At 39.4% G+C, this 24173-nt stretch overlaps 1 protein-coding gene across 2 annotated transcripts in view; it reads left to right on the forward strand.

Annotated features, from left to right (window-relative positions):
- The first annotated feature begins 366 nt into the window (after positions 1 to 366).
- The window catches only part of TRMT11 (tRNA methyltransferase 11), a 30521-nt gene continuing 6714 nt past the window's right edge, over positions 367 to 24173 (forward strand). Inside the window, exons 1-11 of one of the 2 annotated variants that reach the window (XM_010163187.2) lie at positions 367 to 427; positions 1158 to 1231; positions 4501 to 4582; positions 4667 to 4759; positions 5836 to 5970; positions 8218 to 8374; positions 12968 to 13048; positions 13750 to 13914; positions 15320 to 15392; positions 16106 to 16237; positions 19963 to 20083. In XM_010163187.2, coding sequence (XP_010161489.2) covers positions 1194 to 1231; positions 4501 to 4582; positions 4667 to 4759; positions 5836 to 5970; positions 8218 to 8374; positions 12968 to 13048; positions 13750 to 13914; positions 15320 to 15392; positions 16106 to 16237; positions 19963 to 20083 — 1077 coding nt within the window. In that variant the 5' untranslated portion in view covers positions 367 to 427; positions 1158 to 1193. Of the gene's footprint in view, positions 428 to 1157; positions 1232 to 4500; positions 4583 to 4666; positions 4760 to 5835; positions 5975 to 6120; positions 6129 to 8217; positions 8375 to 12967; positions 13049 to 13749; positions 13915 to 15319; positions 15393 to 16105; positions 16238 to 19962; positions 20084 to 24173 lie in introns of those variants that run through there. The other variant, XM_029083807.1, reaches the window with a different exon arrangement.

The raw sequence follows: 24173 nt of genomic DNA on the forward strand, positions 1-24173 counted from the left end.
TACTGTACATTTCATAAACTATACATAGCTCGTTCTTTTGCAGTTGAGAAAGCTGTTTCTTAGATAAGCTGAATTTAATTGTCAACCTCTGCCCTAGCCACACAATTACTCCACACGTTTCATTGTTGATTCCCACAGTAAGTCAGTAGTAAATGCTGTTCTTTCTTGTGTTGCCATCTCTAAGATTTTGTTCATAATCCCTATGGAGGTTACAGCTTGTGACATAATTTATAGAGTGCTGCTCTATCTCTGAAATTATCTCTTTAGAAAAATCTGGTTTGCTTTTTTTTTTTTAATACTAAAAAAACCCAAACCCATTAGTTAATGCTGCTAAAGCCTGACCTTTGTATTTTCATTTTAGGAAATAACATCTTTGCTTTCGCTTTATGGTGGACAATTCAGTGGTGAACAGGAGATTCGTGTAAATGTAAGTGAGAACCAAGTGTTTTACTTGAGTGTATGTATGGTATACAATGTGTTGTTTATAGTATTTTTATTAAGAGCGAGTAGCTGAATAAATTTTGAAGTTTCTAAGGAAAATAAGGAATCTTCAAAAAAATGAGCAATTCTCAATTGCAGTAAAGGCTCAGAACTGAGTGAAAGATGCACAAAATGCACCTCAGGATGCCTTTGTTTAATGGTGCCATCTGTTGGGAGGCTCTGCTTTCTTTTCAGAAGAGCCAAACCACAAAACCATTGAGCAGCAGTTTGAATTTGTTGTTCACCTCTAAGTCAGTGAGACAGCATATCAGGAAGAGTGGAGCTAGGAAGCTGTATGATTCCCGTCTCAATGCTTAGTCAGAGAACGTTACTGGGTTTGGGTTATTACTTGTGTGTAACAAGGGTTTTGAGTCTTTAGAGGATGAATAATTTAGAGAAGCATAAACAAATCATAATATTTTACCAAGTCAAAAATGTGGTGGGAAAATGAAATATCTAATGAAATTTCTGAGACATTCGAGCTGAACATACATTTTTATCTGAAATTCAGTGTTTTATCCTCATGTTTTCTGTACAGTTAACAGATTTATTTTTTTATTCATTTTAATTCTTCAGCATGCATGTTCTGTTTTTATAGAACAGAATTGTGTAGTTGTGTAATTCATGTTCCATCCTCTGGCTAGATATTTGCATCACTTATCTTCTCTTTATTTCAGTCTCCGTTTTGGATACTCAATATTCCTTCAGAAGAGATGGCACGGGGACTAATGAAACGGACAGTATGTGCAAAGTAAGAGGGGAAAAAATCTTGTAAATGATAATGTAGGTGGTGGAAAATTATTTTGCTGTATTGTGGCAAATATTAATTTTGTGTGGAGTCTTAAAGTAAACTGTCCCTGATTACCTCTAGAATTGAGGAGGTGTTGCTGGAGCCTGTAAGACTGATTGTCTAGCACGCCCATCCTTTTGACTAGTTGTGAGATCAATGCAGGGTCTGGTAACAGTGTTCTTCACTGCAGAGCCAGTACTTGTCTTGCCGTGTCACCGAGGTTTTAGTCACCTTGAGTAATGTTTAGGTAGTGGCCTGTTTTAAAGTGTTTATGACATTAAAGGATAAAACCAGTGATGTATAAAAACTGAAAATCACGTTTAGAAGGGAAATGTAGTGATTCCTTGTGTCACCCTCCTAGTGCTGGTATCTGAGCCCTCAGCCCAGGCCGCTGCAGCAGGGATCCTTCTCAAAAATTCAAGAGCACAGGAATATGCCAGAGAGTGAGTGTTCCCGTGGCTTTTGGTCCTTCTTAGAGCTGTCTGCATAACGCGCTTTCCAGTGAGGCTTGGGAGATACCTTGGAGGGATGGTTCAGGCTGACAAGCAGCATAGAATCACAGACTGGATTGAGGTTGGAAGGGACCTCTGAAGGTCATCTGGCCCAAGCCAAGTCCTGTCACGGGGCACCACTGAAAAACACTGAAAAGAGCCTGTCTCGAGTCCCTTCATCACCTTAATGGCCCTTCATTGGACCATGTCTATCGTGTATTGGGCATAATACTCTTGAGCGTGGCCTCACCAGTGCTGAGTAGAAGGGAAGGACCACATCCCTTGACCAGCTGGCAACACTCCTCCTAATGCAGCAAGGGCAGACTGCTGGCTCACTGTTAACACGGTGTCCACCAGGACCCCCAGGGCCTTTTCTGCAGAGCTGCTTCCCAGCTGGTTGGCCCCCAGCACATACTGGTGTCTAGGGCTGTTCCTTTCCTGGTACAGGACTTTGCCCTTCCCCTTGCTGAACTTCGTGAGGTCCCTCTTGGCCCATTTCTCCAGCCTGTCAAGGTAGCACCACCCTCTGGGGTATTAGCCACTCCTCCCAGTTTCATGTCATCTGCAAACTTGCTCAGGGTACACTCTGCCCCATCAACCAGATCATCAGTGAAGGTGTCAAACAGGATTGGACCCAGTATTGACCCCTGGGATACACTAGTTACTGGCATTCAATTTGTCTCCATGCCACTGATTACCATCCTCTGGGCTCAGGTATTCAACCAGTTTTCAATTCATCTTCAGAATTCGATTCCTAAGGTCCTCTTACTATGGCTCTCTGACAGTACTGAATTTGGGGTGGCTGTGCTGTCCTGTTCAGGGTTACTTTGGGCACCTCTGTAGAGCGTTGCATGGTCCCTGTTGGGTGCTTCTTGTGTCAGGCATTCAGTTTTATCTACAATGATTTGGATTGTACACTCTTGCATAAGGAAACCCCACGTATACAAAATTGTCCTTATGATAGTATGTTTGCAATGGAGATAAACTGGACTGCACTTCAAAAAGCAGCTGTAGGCTACTAAGGATGTAAAACATGACAAAACAGCTTGCAGGTGTTCCATACGCCATGTTCTTTCAACTAATGTATACTGATTTTATGGAGAAGCCATAACTGGCCCTCTGTTTTTTCCTGGTCTACTACTGGTTGTGGGGAAATATGTCAGAGTAAGGTTGCTGGAGCATCTCCATTGCAGTGCTAATGAGTATGAAAAGCTCTGAAGCATATATTTAGCTAAATAAATCTCCCCAGCATTTTGTGGTTGTTTTTTTGGGGTTTTTTTGCCCAGTACCTATGTAAGTGTAAAAGTAGGAAGTGGGCCTTCCTACTTTTACACTTACATAGGTACTGGGAGGTATTATAAGAAGGAAGAAGGTATTGTAAGAACTTCTTTAACAGTTGAATAAAATTCAAAGATGAATATTTGATTCTCTTTAACACAGCCTATGCTGTCAGCATTTCCATTGCTCCATCTGGAAATATAATTTAAATTCTCACAGGAGATAGAAATAGATGCTTTAGGAAAAAAATAGACATTGTGAAAAATGTACTTTTTTCAGGGTAAATGCAGGTTAGAAATGTAGCCTTAAATAATTTATTCAGGAAAGGAACACTTTAACAAAATGGGTTATCTCTGGGACTTGGTGTCTCCTATTATCGCTTAGTAAAATGTAGTTCTTGTTTTTACTTGAGTGAGGTAAACCTTTGAACATTTTGAAGATTTTATTTCAAGAGTCATGTTTGAAAAGGTACTACATGCCACTGCTAATCCTTAAAGGCTGTGTTTATGGTGTGTTGCAAATGGACATAAGAGTGTCTGAAATATACACAGTAACACTAGGATTCCTGTACTAGAAAGATTTTTTTTTTCTTAGTTATGGAAAATCCACATGGTTGGGTTACTTGGATGCTGGGGGAAAGGTCTATGATGTCTTCACTGTGAGGGTGGTCAGACACTGGCACAGGTTGCCCAAGGAAGTTGTGGATGCCCCCTCCCTGGAAGTGTTTAAGGCCAGGCTGGATGAGGCTTTGAGCAACCTGATCTAGTGGAAGGTGCCTCTGCTCATGGCAGGGGGATTTGAACTAGATGATCTTTAAGGTCCCTTCCAACCCAAACCATTCTATGATTCTGTGTGGTGTTGTACTTTCGTTACAGTAGCATCGATTATCTCATCTTCCAAAGCAAAGCTTTTCTCAAAGCCAGCAATATGGAAACAGAACAAAAAAGACAGCATACAAACCTCTGAAAATATCAGACATCACAACCACATCTTAAAATGGGGTAGAAGCTCTGATGATGTCATTACACATAGGATGTTACAGTTACATGATTTGTTTTACTCCAGGGTAACATAACACTTTGAAAGTCTGTTCCTGACCTTGTTCAGCCTTTGCTCACCCCACCAAATCAATAGGTACAAATGAATTTTGTCTCGTTCGCTGGTATCACTGTGTGCCAGAAAAAGGTCTGGTGATATCCAAGGGTACTGGGACTGAAATTTACCTTCTAGTATATGTTACCAAATAAAAATGCTTAATTGAAATACCAGTTTAAGATTACAAATAACTGTGTCCCTGTTAAGATCAAAACTAAAGCCCATGTTAGTAGTTAAATAACGTACTTCAATACTCCATGAAGCAAAGCCTAAATACTTTTAATAAGAAGATTAAAATGAGTAAGTATCTGCAAGGCATTTTTTTTCCCCCTGTATGACTGCATCTAAAAAACTTTGTAATTTCAGGTCTATATTTGAACTGTGGGGTCACGGAAGATCTGCGGAGGAGCTCTACGTGTCTCTGAAGAACTATCCAATGGACAAGATGGTATGCATAGGAAGAATCTGGATAATATGGTTCCTTAATCACGCTGCAGCAGTACTAATGAAAGTGTCTTTGCCTTTTTTTCAGCTTCCATATCTACAGTCAGACTCTACTTACAAAGTACATATTCATACATTTAATAAAACACTGACCCAAGCACAGAAAATAAAGAAGATAGATGTAAGTAGATGCTAAAGAAAACTTTGACATAAATTTAATCTATTTACATTGTTCTTATTCCATGCTATCAGTGTTGTCTAGAGTGTGTTTCAGTTTGGGTTTCCTGAAGATCTTAAAGCAGTTTACAGCTTATGCCTTACATCTCTAAATGAGATCTTTGTGTCTGAATTAACATTCTCCTTCAAAATTCATGACACTGTTGTTTTTTTTGTTTTTTTTTTTTCTAAACAGACCATTGTAAGGTGCATACAAAGACAAACAAATATCACTGCTGATTTCAGCCTGGTGTGCTGGGGAAACTGAAGCTTATTGCCCAAAACTCAGATGGCTCAGATGGCTCGAGTTAGGTGCTAGATTTTTAGGAAATCTGGTGCTTGATCTCCGTATTAGGCATTTATTGTTGCAGAATGTGGAACAAGCCAGTGCAGTGACTTCGGTTGCAAGCTGTGGATTATGAGCTGATTTCCTGTTCTGTCCTTATGCTCTTGTCTGCACTTGTGCTCTTCTCCTGACTGTATCAGGATTTTAATTAGGAACATTTTTTAAATTACTGTTAATTTTTACTCTTCCACATTCTATTTTTAGCAGCTATTTATCCTGTTTACTTAATTTGCAGAGACTGAACTTATCTGTATTACTAGTAGCTACCCTCTCCTATTTTTTCAGGTTTTGTGTACATGAAATAATGCTGAGTATGTAACTTGGTGTAGCTTGACATCAATGAAATTTTAAATCCCGTTGTTCATTATCAGTGTTGTTTTTATAACTTGAAAATTGCATAATTAATATGCACAGTTCATTTCCTCTAAAGTTGGGTTCTGTTCATTTAATAAAAAATGTTATGGTTCCTGATTTCTGATCATTAGTCATTTGAGCTATCTTTATTCAGAAGAAAAGCATATAAAAAATCCAGTGAAAATTTGGAATGTTCTTTTAGTAGTAATTTATCATTTCTCACAAGTGGAATTGTGCTTTGGTTTTTGCTTTGATTTTTTTTTTTTTTTTTTTTTTTGTGGGGTGTGTATTTCAAAAACTTGACCCTGTTATTTTTGACTCTGTTTTTCTTTATTGTGTAGGCCCTTGAATTTCTGCCATTCAAAGGAAGAGTAAATTTAAAGAATCCAGAACACATCTTCTGGATTTTGGAAGATTATGGAATGGATCCTAATAATGTTCCAGAAGAGCCCTTTCATCTCTATTTTGGTAGATGGGTGCGTGAGGATGCTTGCTTCCCTTCTTATGAGCTTGTATTTTCAGAAAAGTATTCTTCAATTTAAATGTAACAAATTGTCTTGAGTTTTACTGGAAGCAGACAATATAATTATGACTGAATCTGTGACTGCATAATACACTGATGCAAGTCTTGAAAGTCCTTATTGTGACTGGGAAAAAACAGGTTAATGGAATAATTAAGAGGTGGAAAAATTTGAAGTTGTATCTGGGAACACACCTTATCTTGCCCTCTACTGAGGGAACTACAGCAGTGAGGCCGCACAGCTGTGGTGGTGTATGATATTATTGTGGACCCAGATGTAGCTGAAAACACCAGCAGCTTGTTGCAAACACGAAGAAAGATTTGTAGGAACTGCAGGTGGCTTGTGGCCACACTGAGTTGCATCAGCCCCGCTGGAGCGTTCTGTAAATGCTTCTAGCGGTCCGGACAGACACCTCCACAGAAAAGCACAGACTGATCACTGAGGCTTTGAGCATCAGCAGGTCCAGCCCACAGGTGGATGCTTGTCCCTGGGGAGCACTGACAGTGCAGTGCTCTGTAGTAGGAACCACGCTCAGAAACTGTCTGGAGCTTGTCATCTGAGATCTTTACTATATAAACTTTATTGCCTGTTGGGTGTATGCACTCCAAACCTGCTGCAGTATTAGGATTTCCTGAGGAAATCTGATCTGGTCTTTTATTTCCTGTGAGGAAAACAAGTGGCTTCCCAAAGGACATCTTCCAGAATGACACCAGTGACTGATGGGAATATGTGTTTGCAGTGTCCTGGGGCAAGGGCAGCTGGAAGGAGGGAGAACCACTGCTGAGGTTGAACAGCTATGGTCAGGGGCTGTGCACAGAGAAGTTAGAGATCCAAGTGATCTGTTAGCCCTGTGAATATTCTCCATGCCTGTGATTAATGTGAAAGCACCCTGGGTTGTGGCAATGCTGCAGAACATTGCAGCTGTTGTCCCATATGTGCTGGATTCCTGAAGTATTTAAAAATGAGTAAACCAACCTGAAAAAAATAGGCAAGTGTATTTTGTTTACTGAGTACGGCTGATGTTGACTGGAGCTGGCAGATAGTGTTGGAAGAAATTCTGAATGTGTTTTTTTCCAGACTGCTTTGGTCCTCTTCAACATATTTTGTAAGTCTGATGTAACAGTGTTACCATTTGATCTTTGGTCTTTGTTTGTTTTTCCAGTAAATTCTGATCTGTCAGCGCTATCCTAAATTTAGATTTTGAGCATGACAGAAAAGCCAGTGAAGATGGAAATCATGTGTGACCTTAAGCGTGTATGTGCACGCAGTGTTAACGTGCATCGCTGTTCCTCCTAATTTTGAAATTCTTTTAACTCTGAATTACCAAGAATTGTTTTTCTGATATGCAGAATAATAGTAAAGTTGGTCTAATTGTTATTTCTTCAGAAGAATTTTCCCTCTGAGTTTTTTGTATATTTTTGACCTCTGTCTTGAACAACTTATCTAGCTGTTGAACCAAGATATCTGTTGCTTGGAAAGAAGTCTGTTATAGAATCATAGAATGGTTTGGGTTGGGAGAGACCTTAAAGATCATCTAGTTCCAATCCCCCTGCCATCAGCAGGGACACCTTCCACTAGACCAGGTTGCTCAAAGCCTCATCCAACCTGGCCTTAAACCCTTCCAGGGAGGGGACATCCACAACTTCCTTGGGCAAGCTGTTCCAGTGTCTCACCACCCTCACAGTGAAGAACTTCTTCCTGATATCTAATCTAAACCTACCCTCTTTCAGCTTAAACCCATTTCCCCTTGTCTTGTCATTAGTTGCCCCTATGAAAAGTCCCTCCCCAGCCTTCCTGTAGCCCCTTCAGGTACTGGAGGCCGCTATAAGGTCTCCCTGGAGCCTTCTCTTTTCCAGGCTGAACAGCCCCAACTCTCTCAGCCTGTCCTCATAGGAGAGGTGCTCCAGCCCTCGGATCATCCTCGTGGCCTCCTCTGGACTTGTTCTAGCTGCTCCATGTCTCTCTTGTGTTGGGGGCTCCGGAACTGGATGCAGTACACCAGGTGGGGCCTTACCAGAGCGGAGTAGAGGGGGAGAATCACCTCCCTCGACCTGCTGGCCAGAAGGCAGAAAGCAAAGTGATGTGTTATGAAACAAGAGTTAGTTACCTGTTTGTTGGATGGTGTCACTGAAGCAAGTCTGTTAACCTGTCTGCTTATATCTTGTATCTAAGACCTGGCAGTGATTTTAAATGTTTCAGCAGATTGCAGATGGCCAAAGAGAACTTATCGAGTCCTACAGCGTGAAAAAGAGACACTTCATTGGAAATACTAGCATGGATGCCTGCCTGTCTTTCATTATGGCAAACCACGGGAGAGTAAAACCCAATGATGTTGTATATGACCCCTTTGTTGGAACAGGTATTTCTTTTTTTTTTTCCCTACTGAAGGAAAAACTAGGAGATTGTGTTACTGCTCATACTACACTTTTACCTGACTCAGCAACTTCTGGTGCTCAACTGAGATGATACCAGAAACAAAATGGTGATTATAAAATGAATGTTTTGTTAACCTGAGAGGGATTTTGGCGAAAGGAGACTAACTTTAGAAGATGTAAACAGTTTATTTTATACTTCTGACAAGTCTATGTTCACTGTATTATTTTATGTAACATGGCTTAAACACCAGTTCGTGTGTGCCTTGGACTGTTTAAGATCCAAAGCGACTAAGAACTGAACTTTGGCTAGAACAGACCCTGCAGCTGCTTTTAGAATGTTACAAGGAGCAGTATTTTTGGAGATGACTAGATGAGTGCTGAGAGCACTTCTGGGCACCTAACGCGGCATAGCAATAGTTAGATCAGAGCATTCAATAGTGGTCAGTTCCTTGTACCATCACGTCTTGTCTTCAGGACAATTTTCACACCATGTTTTCGCCCCCAGCTGAAGTTTCCTCAGTTAGGCCAGGAGAGGGAGCTTTTATTCCACGTATTACTCTCTCTCTCATAGAAGTACTTTTTACCTAAGGGAAACACAGCTGTTTTGTAGGTGAAATAGAAGATCTGTTGTGTCAGGTTGTGCCATTTAATCATACAAGAGTATGTTCTGTTAAGCTACCTATAGTATTTTCTTCAAAAGCTTAACAAAGGCTGTGTTTCTGACCAGGATTTTGCTCAACTTTGATCAAGAAGACTACGTATGAGTCGCATAGAATTAAAAATACTTACATTAGTGGGAGGACAAAGAGAATTCATGGCAGAAATCACTGCAGAGAAGTTAGGGAGAGAGAAGACAACACTACAGGGTCACTAGTAGAACAAATTCTTATTAGCATGTGGCTTCTCTGTGCCATAGAAAACAGACCAGAGTTACAATATTTTCAGAAACACAATGCTCCAGTGAACTGTGTTTTTGTTTTAAATTTTTGTTTGTATACAACCTGATTTTTTGTGTGCATAATAATGTCTTATGAAATTTCCTCCTCCTTCTTGTGCTTGTATTCCTTGCAGATGGGTAGTAGTCTTTGAAAGGCTGAGGAAATTCCTCTACTTTATCTCTAAGCAGTTTGTTTCATTTTGGTGTCTATGGCTTTGTGTCTTTTTACAAAAATCTGCTAAACCTAAATTGCAAAAAATTCTCGGAGAGCTTTCATTCTCTTGGGAGTGAAAATTGAAAAAAAAAAAAAGGAAGGGTAAAGTTAGAGAAAGAAAAATCGCGTAGAATTGGTGAAGCTATAGAAATTCAAGACAAATGATAAGTTTTGTTTCAGTTCAGAAGTGTAACATACACAAAAATCTTCCCAAATTGCCTAGTGATCTGAAGTGCAATTTTTGTGATTTCATTGCACTAAACAGCTGTAATGTACAGGCTTGAGATTAAAGGTACATAGGGACACTGGAGATACCAAGTGGCACACCATTTGTCAATAAAGTGTATTTATGACTAAACAGCAACTTTTGCACTTACTTTTGGTGAGTAAACCCCAGGAATTTCAATAGTCTTTTGAGATCCTTTAGAGGATTTTCAAGTTTTTCAGTGCAACAGTGCCTTGACACTGGAATTCTGGGAAGTAGCTCAGAGCTGAGAGTGATGCAGGGGGTTTGAGCTGATGGATTTGGAAAGAACATACATTCAGGATTTGAGGAGTACTTTGAAGAAACTGCAGTTCAGATTTCTTTATTGGTGCATCTTTAATAACTGACTTGGTTTCTTCCTGTTCTTTATGCTGAAAAGGTAAATAGTGCCAAATTAGAACAGCTTTGCAAAATGGTGTTTGCCTGTTGGAAACACCATTTTTGCTGGTTGAGCCAAATCACAAGTCTTCCACATTAGTCTAAGAATTTGTCCTTGGAATGAAAAGTGCTTTTGACAAAGCTGGTTTAGGAAACTTGATTCCCCTTTTTTGTAAAGCAGAATTGGAATGGCCAGGATTGTTTGAGTTGTAAAATGTAACTCCCATAAACTGTTTAGATATTCTTTCCTCATTGTTGGGCAGAAGGAAGCCTGGAGGTTTTTAGAAGAATAAATCAAGTCTTTTACCTGAGTACTTTGTACTTTCTCCTAGACAGTCTGTTCTGGTTATCTCAGTAAGCTTATTGTTTGTACCTTACAAAGATGTTTGTCTCTACTTTCCCATTGCCACTCTGTGATACTGCACAGTTGCAAATGACAGGAATTTTTTCTTTGACATCCTGGAGGACAGTGGTATGACCAGACCCTCGTCTGTGCCGAAGAGATGGGGGAGATAGTGCACAATAGAAAGGCATGAAGTTCTGTGCCATCGTCATTCTGCTAATAGTCATCAGGGGACACAGAGATTTTCTTATTAACCCTTTGTATACATCTGTTTGATATAGTAGGTCAAAGGGCTGGCCATCTTAGAATATTTAAGTATTTGTGCACCTTCTCTGTGAACTCAGTTGAACTAGTACCAGCTGAGATTTATTAAAAGCTGTAAGTTCGTGTTTTCTTAACTTTTTTTTTTTTTTTTTCCATATGATTAAAAGCATTCTTAGATGGGCAAAGTACTTTCTTCTTACTTTTTTTATAGGACTGGGTGGTATGCCATACTTGGGGTCAGGGCTAGCTAAATTTGTCTTGACCCTCTGGAGGTACTACCCATCTGTTCTGAGGGATTGCAGCCAAGAAGGGAAATGGGTGACTCCTCTGGGGTGAGTAACCTTGCTTTTTCCCTGATCCATTTCACAAGAAAAAGCAGAGGATTTTTTTTTTTTTCTTTCTCCCTCACCTTCAGTTTTGCTAGAGTTCATTAGCTTGTGATGTAGAAGTTTTCTAGTGCCCTGAGATGGGATCTTTAGCCTGGGCTCGCAGTGTGTTAGGGATTTGTTGGTGCTGAGTGTGTGGTGCAGGGGAATGCAGCCATTTGGGATGCTCCTCTCCACGCTGCCTGTGAATAGGAGAACTGATGTCACCCCCACAACCAGCTTGTGCATGGTTCCCTGTGCTGTTCAACTCTTTGTCCTGCAGCAGTCGTCCCCTTTATTTTAGCAGGACTGTTTGTATCCATAACAGCGGCAGTGTGGGGTTCACAACCTTGTTCTCAGTCACTATTCTGTTTTAAACCATCCTGTTAACTACATACCTGCTTATTAACAAATCAGCACCACAGCTCTCTGGTAAGCTTCTGCTGTCTTTTTTTCTTTTTTTTTTTAATTTGAAAGCTGTTAAAGAGATGTCATTTGCTCTTTCCTGTGAGCTATTCAACCATTGCCCAGTTTCAAGGGGAAATCACATTTGCCTTTTTTTTTTTTTTTTTTCTAATTAGGAAAGCAGATCACAATAGTAACGATTAAAAAATTAGTTTTATTGCAGGATGAGCACACTAATAAATGTACAGACAAAATAGGCCACATACTCACAGAAAAAATGCATTTGTGTACAGCTTTCACACTGCAAAACAATTACAGAAACTTTTTTGATATTGCTGTTTACATTGGAGGTATTTACATTAACGAGGTTCTTACTCAGGGAATGGCCACATTATGCAACAAGTTTGATTTTAGACACAATTGAGGACACTGACTTTGAGAACAGACATGGTAGAATTGCCATTCGTTTGGTGATGATTTTTCAGATTGTTTGCTAACCTTTTGAAATTCTGCTGCTTGCAAAGTAGAATTAAAAGGTTTTTTTTTCATGTAATGATTAAAGGATCTTATTGCCTTGAAATACAGAAAACTGTAAACAAACTGCTAAAACCAGTCTTGATCAGGTATACCAGACAGGGGACTTAGTGTTCATACAATCATAGAATCATAGAATAGATTGCGTTGGAAAAGACCTCCAAGATCATCAAGTCCAACCCCTGATCCAACTCCAATTACTATATCATGGCACTAAGGGCCACGTCCAATCTCTTTTTAAAAACCTCCAGGGATGGTGAATCCACCACCTCTCTGGGCAGGCCGTTCCAGTGCCTGATTACCCTCTCTGTAAAGAATTTCTTCCTAACATCTAACCTAAACCTCCCCTGGCAGAGCTTGAGCCCATGCCCCCTTGTCCTATTGTTGGTTGCCTGGGAGAAGAGACCAACCCCCACCTGGCTATAACCTCCCTTCAGGTAGTTGAAGAGAGTGATGAGGTCACCTCTAAGCCTTCTCTTCTCCAGACTAAACAACCCCAGCTCCCTCAGCCTCTCCTCATAGGACTTGTGCTCAAGTCCCTTCACCAGCCTCGTTGCTCTTCTCTGGACCCGCTCCAGCACCTCAATGTCCTTCCTGAACTGAGGGGCCCAGAGCTGAACACAGTACTCAAGGTGTGGCCTCACTAACGCAGAGTACAGGGGAAGGATCACTTCCCTGCTGTTATTATCTCTGATTATAGTTGCGTAGTGATTCCAACTTGTTGGTAGTTTTAATTCTTTTTTTTTTTTCCTTGGGTCTAGCTTTGGGTCTAGTGTGCTACTGGTGTGAACTCAATTCCTAAGCAAAAAATCCTAGCACAGCTAACATTTATGATAGCAGTTTATACTTTTCCCCTTTTGTCCCCTTTATAGGTGGCCTTCTAATCTCCTCAGCACACTTTGGAGCATACGTGTGTGGTACTGATATAGATTACAACACAATCCACGGGTTAGGTATGTTACATGTTTCTAAGCCACTGAATTCATACTCTCTGGAATTTAAGAATACTGATGGTAGCGGGTAATACTTAGTGGACTTTAAAGCAACATTAATCTTCATAGGATTTATTTGTTCATGCTTATTTTTTATGGATCAATTTACATGTGTCCTAGCTAAGCTTATTTTTTAATCAGGGATCTAAATCTAATTTTATTTTTTAAGCAGGAAATATATTATAAAAAGAATAACGAAAACCAAATCAAAGTTCCAAATAATAATTACAACAGCTGTATGTTTTGTTAGTCTGTGATGTAGGAAGCTTCTTGTAACCTAACCCAGGAAGTCTAATGCCACTCTTCTCTGAAAAACTGCAGTGCAAATTATATCTGACTTACTGGACAGGATTATGACTGATGGATAGTGAGAACTTCTTACAAACCAACGTTTCTATAAATGTGTTCTGTGACACTCTATGCAGATGGTGCAGCACAACTTTTCTCATGTATTTTTATTATTCCTTGCTACTTGAGAAGTTTATCACAAATACTTGTGACAGTGAGTAGAATAAGGCAGAGGATAAACTCTGGTTTTGTATGTGACATTTAATGCTTTTCCTTTAAAATAAAAGACAGAGTGTATGAAAGGTTTTCTTATAAAACAGTTTGTTGTTGAGTATGTTTTTTCCCCCCCCCGTTCCATGTCCCCCCACCCCTAGGCAAGGCAAGCAGAAAGAACCAGAAGTGGAGAGGGCCCGATGAAAATATCAGAGCTAATCTCCGACAGTATGGTTTAGAGAAATATTACCTTGATGCACTGGTTTCTGACTCTTCAAGACCAATATGGCGAAAAGGGATGCTCTTTGATGCAATCATTACCGATCGTAAGTTTGTTGGTGCTTTTTGTTGCTTAATAACTATGACTAAAAGATTATTGCTCATGTCTGTGCCTATGTACATCGATTTAATGTCCTGATGAGGGCTCAGATCTGTGGTTTCTGTATTACAAAAGATGACCATTGAGAGCAGCACTATAGAAATTGAATCTGCATTTGACATCTCTGCATTTAAGGGTAGTTATATATGTGTAACAAAGCTGAAGATAATACTTTCTTCTATGGAGAGAATATTATGTTCACCAGTAGAAATCAATATGGCTGAAAATCTTCCTTCAAAGAAGTCTCATTAAGTAAAGGCATAACTTTATTGATGCACAGAGACTTCTTATCAGCATGATTCGTGCTGCTGTTAGGACTTGATTTGCAACAGACTGGGGTCTGCCATGCAGTTGTGATGGACTTCTGGAGACTTAAATGTTAAGTGCTTATTGGAGTACTTCCAAAGAGAAATTTTAATGCATTTCTGATAAACTTAACTACTAGGAGCACTAGTGGTTTGAAAGGATCCTCAGCTTTTTTAGAAACCTGTGTGCTTAACACCATTTGTCATGCATGAGAGGAAGTAGTGGCTAAGGGAATAAATAAGTAAAATTGCTTGATACAGCAATTTCTGATCTATAGTGCTGGCTCTTACGATGACACATTCATACTGATTAGGAATAAAGAGTGTGATTTTTCTTTGTGGGTTGCCTGATAATTTTTATTTGGCCTGTTTGGCCAAATAGGACAATGTAGAAAATTAATATGATTTAGAACTAAGTTTGCAAATTGTGTCACAACTTCTGCATTTACAAAATGGTGATCTGGGTGCTTCCATGATGCTGAAACAAGTCTCACAGAAACATGTGTTGAACATGAAGTAAGTACGTTATGCTATTAGAAATGTGCAAAAATGTATGAGAAGAAGCCATCTCTGGCTCTTTTTATCTGTCTGTGTGAGAATTACCATTTGTATAATATGAAATTCCAATATACACAATTTGATTTTGAAAAAGTTTAGTTGAGTGTTATAGGGGAGACGTTTGTGTCTGTCAAACAAAAGAGGATGGGATTATTTGTCACATGTAGGAAATGTAAGGAATATCTTTTAATGAACAAAACCGAAAAGCATTGTCCTTTGTAGTGTAGCAAACATCTAGGCTGCTAGAAGCCTCTTGGAGCTGAAGGACTTTCTTTGAAACAGTTTTAAAGAAACCTTTTGGAGCAAGAAGCTTTAATAGATCTTGAAGAAATTACCCTTACTGACTTACTTTGTAAAAGCTTTTCCTTTTTTTTTTTTTTGACTTTGTATAGCCACTTTGTGCTCTGTTATGTTTGTATAATATAATTGTGTGTTATTTGGACAAAGGGTGAGGTTCTCATCTCTGCATTGTGCATTTGCTTTGTATAGCACCGTATGGTATCAGAGAAGCTACTCGCAGAATGGGTTCACATAAGGAAACAGTTAAGTCAGCTGAAAGAAGGTAGGTAAGCTGTCTTGTCTGTTGTGGAATATAAATGTCTTAATGGAAACCCAGGTACAGTTTTAGAATCTTTATTATTTCTTGGTTGGCTGTCAGCAGTTAAAAAATATGATAGTAATAATAATGAAAGAAGAAAAGCCCTTTTTGTTCTGTTTGCAAAACTAGTGTTCAACAGTTCCTTGTTTGTTTTCTCCCTGCTTATCATTGCATATGTGCAGATTTCAAATCCTATTTCTTGTCTCTATGAGCCGCCATTACCTTGTGTTTCCTATTTTCAGAAAGTTCTCTTTAGTCCCTGCAAAATCAGTCTAAAATGGAATCCCCCTGTTTTACTTTCACCTTCCCTCTTGGGCTTCCATTGCTCCTTTCTCTTCAGAGATAACATGTGGCTTCTCCACTGTCCGGCTTTCTTTGTCTTCTTCCTTTTACTCTAAATTGCCCTTAAGAAAGATGCTGTGCAAAATAACTATTCCCAACATGCTTGTGATTCTTTGACTTCCACAATTTGGGAAGTCATATTCCTCATAGTGGAAGTTGTACTCTGGGATTGTCCTAAATAGTTTTGCAAATCTAGGATAGTGCTATTTGCTTTTTTTTTTTTTTTTTTTTTTTTTTTTGGGGAGGGGGGGTGTTGTTTGTTTGATTTAAATTTTAATTAAAAATGCAGGTTTTACCTGTCCTTTTATGTTTACACTTGTAAATTTTTTGTTTAGCACAGAAAGTCACATCTTCGTTTCATCCAATTATCATCTAAGCGACATCTTTTTTGACCTGTTGAAGTTTGCAGCAGAATATCTGGTGATGGGAGGAAGATTAGTTTACTGGCTGCCGATCTACAGGCCTGAGTATGTATTCTCGATTTCTGGTATGTAGCATGTCAGAACTGATGCTACATTCTCACTGTGCTTTCTTTTGGGGCATAGTACAGCTGGAACTTCCATAGAACTAGCACTTAAGAGTAATGCTCAGACTTCATATTTTAAAACTTTGTATGTGGGACAGCAGATTTTGAAATAAGGCTTTTGGATGGAGATAATTTCTGACTATTACCAAAAAGAAAAAAGCCTTCACATGTCCTTGCAAATGCATGTCCAGTTGGTTAAAGTTTAAGGTTAGAAAATTAAGACTTTCAAGGTGCAGATAGAATTCTAAGATAGTAGTAGCAAGGCTCTTATTAATATGTGTTTCTGCTAGAGTAGTTGATAGAGGTGCATGACAAGGTCCTGTAAGAGAAGGTTGTTGGCTCTTTGAGGTTTGGCACTACTAATTTTGCTTTCTTCTGAGAAATCAAGTGTCAAGTGACCAAGAGATGGCAGTGAGAGGCAGGAAGCATAGGGGAGCAGCCCTGTTAAGGATGAGAGAGGCCAGCAGAGACTGCATGATGCTGTCTGCTCAGTAGTGCAGCCTGGGACTAGAACTGGGTTTAAAAAGAAAAGGCACCTGTTTGTATACCTCACTTCAGCATCTCTTAGACAAGCTTTTGAGGGAGGTTTTTTTTGGTTGGTTTGTTTGGGTTTTTTCAAAAACTGTTTCATAGTAAAGTGAGGAGTCGATGTACAGTAGCTGTTCGTAAGTACCTTCCAGATGCAGATGTGCTGTGAAGATAGCTTCTACAATGTCATATATTTCTGTGTACAGTTGAACTATACTGAAAATATAGTACAGACACTCTAAAGTGGTCGTTGTCCCTGGTTTCACCATGGAAATGGCTTGTGACAATCCTACATTTAATTATCACATGCTGTTTTGATAATTTGGAAATCAAAAGGAGCTGTGTCTGTTAGATGCTTCCGTAACAGAAGAGTGCACTTAGTAGCTTGCCTTTTCTTTTTTTTTTAGTGGTAGAATTGGTATCTTAGGCTTTTTTCCTTATAAGAGTATTGACAAACAAAACAATGAATGCCATTAACAGTATTATACTTAATTGTCTATCGAAATGTCTGTCTATACATACTTAACTCTGACAGACTGTGTGTGATTTTGAATTCTTACATTTCTATGTCAGTAAACTCTGTTTGTAGTTACTGGGTTTATTCTGTTTGTCAAGATAACAGAGCTTTTTGTCTGCTCATTGAATATTGGTAAGAGCAGCTTCCTCAGCACAACAGTATTAGATACAAACTGCACATGCTGGTTCTACTTTAGTTGCTGTTTTAGGGAAGTCAGCTCTCTCAAAATCTAGTTGGGTTGCTTCTTAAAAAGTAAATTTGTACATGCTGTTATGAATCGGCTTTACGCAATGAAGGTTGAAATACTGGAGTTGCTAGTATATATCTAATACTGGAGTATATATGCAGTATATATAGTATATATCCAATACTGGAGTCTCTATTGGCAGAGAATATCAGTATAACCACTTTATTTTCAGCTGTAATAATGAACAGAGGAACAAACATGAAAGCAGGTCTGTGGAGGGAAGACAAGATACTGTCTGCTAAGATCTTGTGCTATGAAATATCTCTTGGCAACACCTGCGATCAGGTTCATGTGTTATTTGAGATCCTCGTGTATTTCCCTAAATTAAAACCAAAACTGGATTAAAATAGATGTCTATCAAAACCACTGCTACTCTATTTTTTTTATTTGATAATGTTCTCAGTTTTACCTGAAAGAATGTAGGAATATATGCATTAATGCTAACAGACAAGGCTTTTTAACAAAGTGATAATGATCTCTCCCTCTGCAAGATAGCATCTCACTCCAAAGTTTAGTTTTTCAATCTGACATGTAAATCATTGTTGAGTCTGAATTCTTTTAATTCCTTTGCAGTCAGGCTTTTATATGGTTATAAAAAGAAACTTTTAAGATGTTGTGGGCGAGTGCCTACCTTTGTAAGAGAGACAGTTTGGTGGTACTAGATGCATCAAGTCTTGTGTAATAGAAAAAACGGTTGAGAATTGATTCTCCTTTGTCAAAAGCATGTTCTGACCTCACCTAGCAGAAGTGGTGACTTGATTTCACACATGAGAAATGTCCAAAGTGTTGTTTTGGGATCTGGCAGTTTTGGAACAATGAAAAGAGGCAGTACTGTTTGGGTTTTTTCTTATTTACAAGTCTGTATTTGGTATTGTCTTACTTGTTTAACAGCTCACTATTACCTTGAAGAAATGTCAAGATTTCCATCAGCACCTAGATGGATCCTGTGTTGAGTTGTGTTGGATTTGACTTCTCTTTCTCCCAGAACAATATACTTACTTTGTAAAGTGCATTGAAAAATCCATTTCTTCACAGGAAGCTCCTCCTTTGTATCTTTTAAGTTCAAGTGATAAGTGTAAAAGTTTAGTTCTACTTTTTAATGTCTGACTTCTGTTGATCCCCAGGCACTGGGGAATCACAAGAGCAAACATTTTATATGAAATCATAGTCACTGACAGTACCATCTACCATCTTCTGTATTATGTTGTAGTACCTATTACAGGAAAGCATATTACAAAAACTAACATTAAATGGCTGTTCTATATTTCAGTATATAGGAAGGATGACTGATATCATATTTATCTTATTAGCTAGGTCAATACTTCCTGCTCCTCTAGTTCTGTGCAAAGCTTTTAAATCCTTAAATTCCTCTTTCAGTATTAGGAGAAATAGAAGGATTGAAAGCAATCTAGAGAAAGCTGTTTCTATAGGAAATAGTATGCTTATGAGATAATGATAAGACAAGGGGCAATGGGTGTAAGCTGGAACACAGGAGGTTCCACTTAAACTTGAGAAGAAACTTCTTTACAGTGAGGGTGACAGAGCACTGGAACAGGCTGCCCAGGGAGGTTGTGGAGTCTCCTTCTCTGGAGACATTCAAGACCCGCCTGGACGCCTTCCTGTGTGACCTCATTTAGGTTCCTGCTCCGGCAGGGGGATTGGTCTAGATGATCTTTCGAGGTCCCTTCCAATCCCCAACATTCTGTGATTCTGTGATAGGGATGTTTAAAACACTGTAACTGCTTGCTTCTACAGATAGGATTTAACTGCAAGCCAGTGTTGCTACCATCTGACGTTAAAAGATAATGAATTTTAAAAATTCCCTTTAGAAAAAATAATTACAATGTGATGCATTTGTAACACCAAATTCTGAAGTCCAGTAATGTCGCTGTCTAATAAGAGCTGGTTTAATACAATCTGGGGTTGAAGTGTAATGGTCTCCTTTTAGGGACCCAGAGTTAAGTCTCTTGTTCCTGCAGCTTTATGTATGTTGATTGGAATATGTTTTTAAAATCACAGCTCCTGATTGGATAAGTTATTACTCCTGATTGGCTGAGATTTGTTTTCTACCTGAAATGATACAGGCAGGCCTGTGAGCATACATTAACATGATGTAAATACATGTACAAAATGTGTGTGTGGGTCTCCTTACTGCGAGGTTTTAATTTATTCTACACATTTTATGTCACAAGGTGATTGCGTTATATGATGTTAAAACTCTGGAGCACCAATACCTGAATTTCTTTAATCAGATTAAAATGCATAGCAACTTTCTAGTGTAAGGCATTTTATGAAGAATCTGTATGAATTTTGTTTCAGATGCAAGTGTTTCAGTTCATGAGCTTACAGGTCTATGAATGTTTATTTCTTCCAGATATACAGAAGAGATCATTCCCCGCCACCCGTGCCTGAAACTTATTAGCAACTGTGAGCAGATGCTTTCCAGCCACACATCAAGGCGCCTGATAACCATGGAAAAGGTGAAAGAATTCAAGGTAAAATAGTAGCAATGAAAAGTTTGTGCTGTTTAGCATTTGATCCTTATTTCTATCACACTTGAGATTTTTTGTCATGAGAGTTAGAGGTTTTGTAAAATTGCCACACATTTCTGTAAAATAAATCGGGTAGTGATTTAAGGGACCGTTTTGGTCTTTTCCTTTTTCTCCTGTTTTTGAGAAACTTTTCATCCTGAGCAAGCTGCTGAATAGTGTGAAAGACATCTTTGAACTTAAAGTTACTTATGAAAGTTGCATATGCTTTTCTTGGAAAATGGAAAACTGAATTCTGTGAATCCCATCTGCAGAGATGCCTAGATGCCTAAATTCCCATTGATTCCAAAGTGTAATATGGTGCCCAAGTAAATACTAAATGACTTTGCGGGTCTGGCAGTCCAGGTAAACCATATTAAATTCTGTTACTTCATTTTTAGAGTGGTACTCTTTTAGCTTTTGGAAATAATATGTAGCTGTGACATAAGTAGAGTGAAGTACATTGTGGTTGGTTTTTTTTTTTTGTTTGTTTGTGTTGGGACACGCTAAGTGCTGCTCCTGAGGCACTGAGACTGGGGAACATTGGATTCAGGTCTCCTTTCTCTTCTCGCTTCTCGCCTAATACTGTTAAAATAGATGCTAAACAAAGGTGAACCAACTTCTTAATGAAAACACAGGCAAACGGTGAGCAAAGTGGTTTTAGGACGTTCCCTGTCAGTTGGAAGAGCTATTTTAAATGACAGGAGATACAGTCAGAGTGCTGTGTCTGCGTGCTGCTTGCACTAATAACACAGCAGGGTTTCAGTACAGTGTTCACAATACTAATGATGACTGAGATTCTCAAGCAACACCTGAGTTGTTTTAAAACACTGTGTGTGGAGTTCAGAGCCAGAGCTGCCAGCTTCACCAGTAGCGAACCGAGAAGGGTAAATTATGCAAGTTTTTGACATGTATGTTTCGGGTTGTTCTTGGAGGTTTTCTGCAGGAGTTTTATTATTGCCAGTGATGGAGGATAACGTTCCAATTTCAAAAATGCATCCACCCTTCTGCAAATAGACTTTCATCATTTGTTATTCTTGTTTTGTGCATCACCTGTTCTTCAGTACATGCTTTGACAGGTTCATGTCTGGAAATGCTTAGCTCTGAGCACCTGAGTCTAGTTGGCAGGCTTACTGCTTAGATAAAACTGTGCAGGTGCTTACACTCAGGACTCCAGATGTCTTTTAGATAATTGAAGGGTACCAGAACCCATGCAGTGTTTCTGATGATGCAAAACTTGTCCAATTAACAAAATACATATTGATTCCTTAGCTAGTGTCTGCTTGGTTTAGGGTCTTGTTGCTTGGTGTCTAACTGTTTCCGCACCCCAGTGTCCCTTACATGGGGTGTGTTTTTTCCTTAGTATCTTGAACAACCTTTAAATTTGATACTTTTGACTTACCAGATATGATAATAAAATTCAGTAGTTGGAGCTGTGGCCGTTTTTCTTTTTCTCGAATGGAGGAGTGAATTTTTGAGTATTACAAGCATTTATGTTTCCAGAGGGTTCCTGCCTGCTTCACTAAACTGGTTTGTAGCAGACACTCACAAGTGCCTTTTAATCCAGTTTAGTGTAATACTCGCAAGTGGCTAACAAGTTTTACAAATTGTGTAGTGTCATTACGCAGTCCTTCAGTTTCCCCAGTGTTTGCCACCAATAATGAATTGCAGATTTCCCAGGAAATTCGATTTCAGTGTTAACACTCTAAACTCTTAAGTAGAGATTAATTCAGTCAGTTACTGAACATGCAATTGGTGGTGCAGTTTGATTGTGCTTGTAATATAAAAGAGACCAAAGTGAATGCAAAAAATGAATATGTCTATTTGAAGTAGTGGTCTATCATAATTGATCATAAGCATGAAGATAATAAATATTGGACTAAAAACATCACAAAAGGTGGTATATAACTCACTGTCTTGTAAGCATCCAGTCTGTTCTATTTAAGTTTACAATGAAATCGTGCCAACTGGAAAAGATTTTTTACTGAACTCAGTGTTGATATGAGTAGACTTTTCCAGCACGTGCACAATATGAGCAGAAGAGTTCTTTTTTTAACATTTAAGGCTTTTTTTGAACAGCCACGGTGGTCCTTAGTAACTCCCCTCCTCCCCAGTCTTAAGTTATAGTGATAATAATAAAAGCGGATGAAGGCAGTTGTTTGTCCCGATCCGATGTCGGGATCATTTAAATGTCCCGATCCGATGTCGGGGAAGGTTTCGATATGATCCCAGGAGCGAGATTAAGACACAAACGAGGTCACATGCCGCACTCCCAGAACACCTTTTATTACAAAAAGAAGAGTAATAAAGAGAATAGCGATAGGACAGGATGGAATGAAAGATGGAAATCAAGCAAGGAGTCGGGATAGGGCAGCAAGAATAGTCACCACCACGGGTCCAGCGACGGTGAGGGGACGGTGAGGGGCAGGCAAGGAGGTCTCAGTTGCTTGTTCCAGCGGTGATGTGGCGTGGTGCGGTGCGGTCAGGCGGTCGTCCTCTCTGTCTCTCTTCTGTCTCTCTCTCTGCCTGCCCCTCCTTGCCCGTGCTGGTCCTCCTTAAATACCCCTTCGAGGGCTGTAGTTTCCATAGCAATGGCACATCTCTTCGTGCCCCCCAGCACTTGGGCAGGGACATGTCCGGGCAGAACACCCCTGCGGGCAGGGCACCTTCACACATTGGGGTTCCCAGAACCCGGTGGTCTTGTGACTGTCCTTGCAAACAATCTTTGAGACAAGTCTATAGTGCGGTTCCTCACATCACCCGGTGGCTCAAAGATACCTGGTGGTCTTGTGACTGTCCTTGCAAACAATCTTTGAGACAAGTCCATAGTGCAGTTCCTCACATCATTGTAGAGGGCAGCTAGCAGCAGTGGGCTAATGGCTACCTAGCCTTCTCAAACTGTGAAGGCAGAGGAATTGGAGAAGTGAGGAACAGGAGTGTGCAACAGGAGAGGAACAAAACAGAAGTGATATAAGGTGAGAGCTTACTAGCCTAATGTACTACTTTTTTTCTGTGGACATCGGTGTCCTTTCTTCTGGTACTAAATGGATATGGATGTCCCCAATATCTCTCTAAACCTGAAATAAAATGTTCTAATTGATATCATAGCAGGAAGGACTGTGTGTAAGTCTACCCTCATTGAACTGTGAAGGGAGGGTTTTTAAGCAATAAACCCAAGTCCAGCTCTCTAAAGACTGTAGGCATTCATTTGTAAAAACTGAAATACAGCAGTAGTGGAAGAATGAGAAACTGTTGGCCAAGAAGATTTGTATGTAGTGTTTGTCAACTGTGATCTTGTAGGAGTCCAATCTTCTGCTTTTGGTCAGTGGAGGTTTGAACCAATTCTTCCAGCCCAGATCAAGTAAAAATGTACTTTCCATTGTGCCAGTTTATTTTTCAAAAGCCTTAAGAAATACAGTTATGTAAGACTGAAAGGTCTCAATCTGTGACATTTAGCTCTGAATTGTCATCATTATTTTTTATTTTAATGGCAAATAACTGGTAAGTTGTTAATCAGTATGGAGTATAAAAACCTCAGCATTATTACCACAACGGTTCTTGGGAATCTATATCTGGTGATCAGCCAGCTATTTTCAGAAGGGGTGGACTCACTAACAGTGTTAACTGTAGAGTTGTTTGGTGTTCCCTTTCTTTACAACAGTATGTCTAGCTTCCTGTTTTCTGATGCTTGTTGATTTCCCTGTGCTGAATTATTTCAGCTGTTGACAAATTACATTATTCCTCTGCTGACTGTCTTACAGAAATATATGGTATCTATTTGGCTGGTAAATGAAGCTACCTAGTTCTGAAGTTTCTGATTAGGACTTCTTAAAAAAAATATTGGGGGAGAGATCTGTAATTGATAAGGGCTGAGAGAGACGCTTAGAAATTATGTAGCAAGATGAAACGGAAAACTTGACTGAATGAGAAACTCTGAGCATATGACTGCCCATGAAAAGATTCCAGAGCGTCAGGCATAGAAATCCACCACGTTGAGTGGGCCCAGCATTTCCATGTCACACAGTCACTCCAGTGTCGTTACCAGTGCAGAATTTTT

This window comes from Antrostomus carolinensis, unplaced genomic scaffold (genome assembly GCF_000700745.2).
Source record: "Antrostomus carolinensis isolate BGI_N321 unplaced genomic scaffold, ASM70074v2 scaffold26292, whole genome shotgun sequence".
NCBI classification, from domain to species: Eukaryota; Metazoa; Chordata; class Aves; order Caprimulgiformes; family Caprimulgidae; genus Antrostomus; species Antrostomus carolinensis.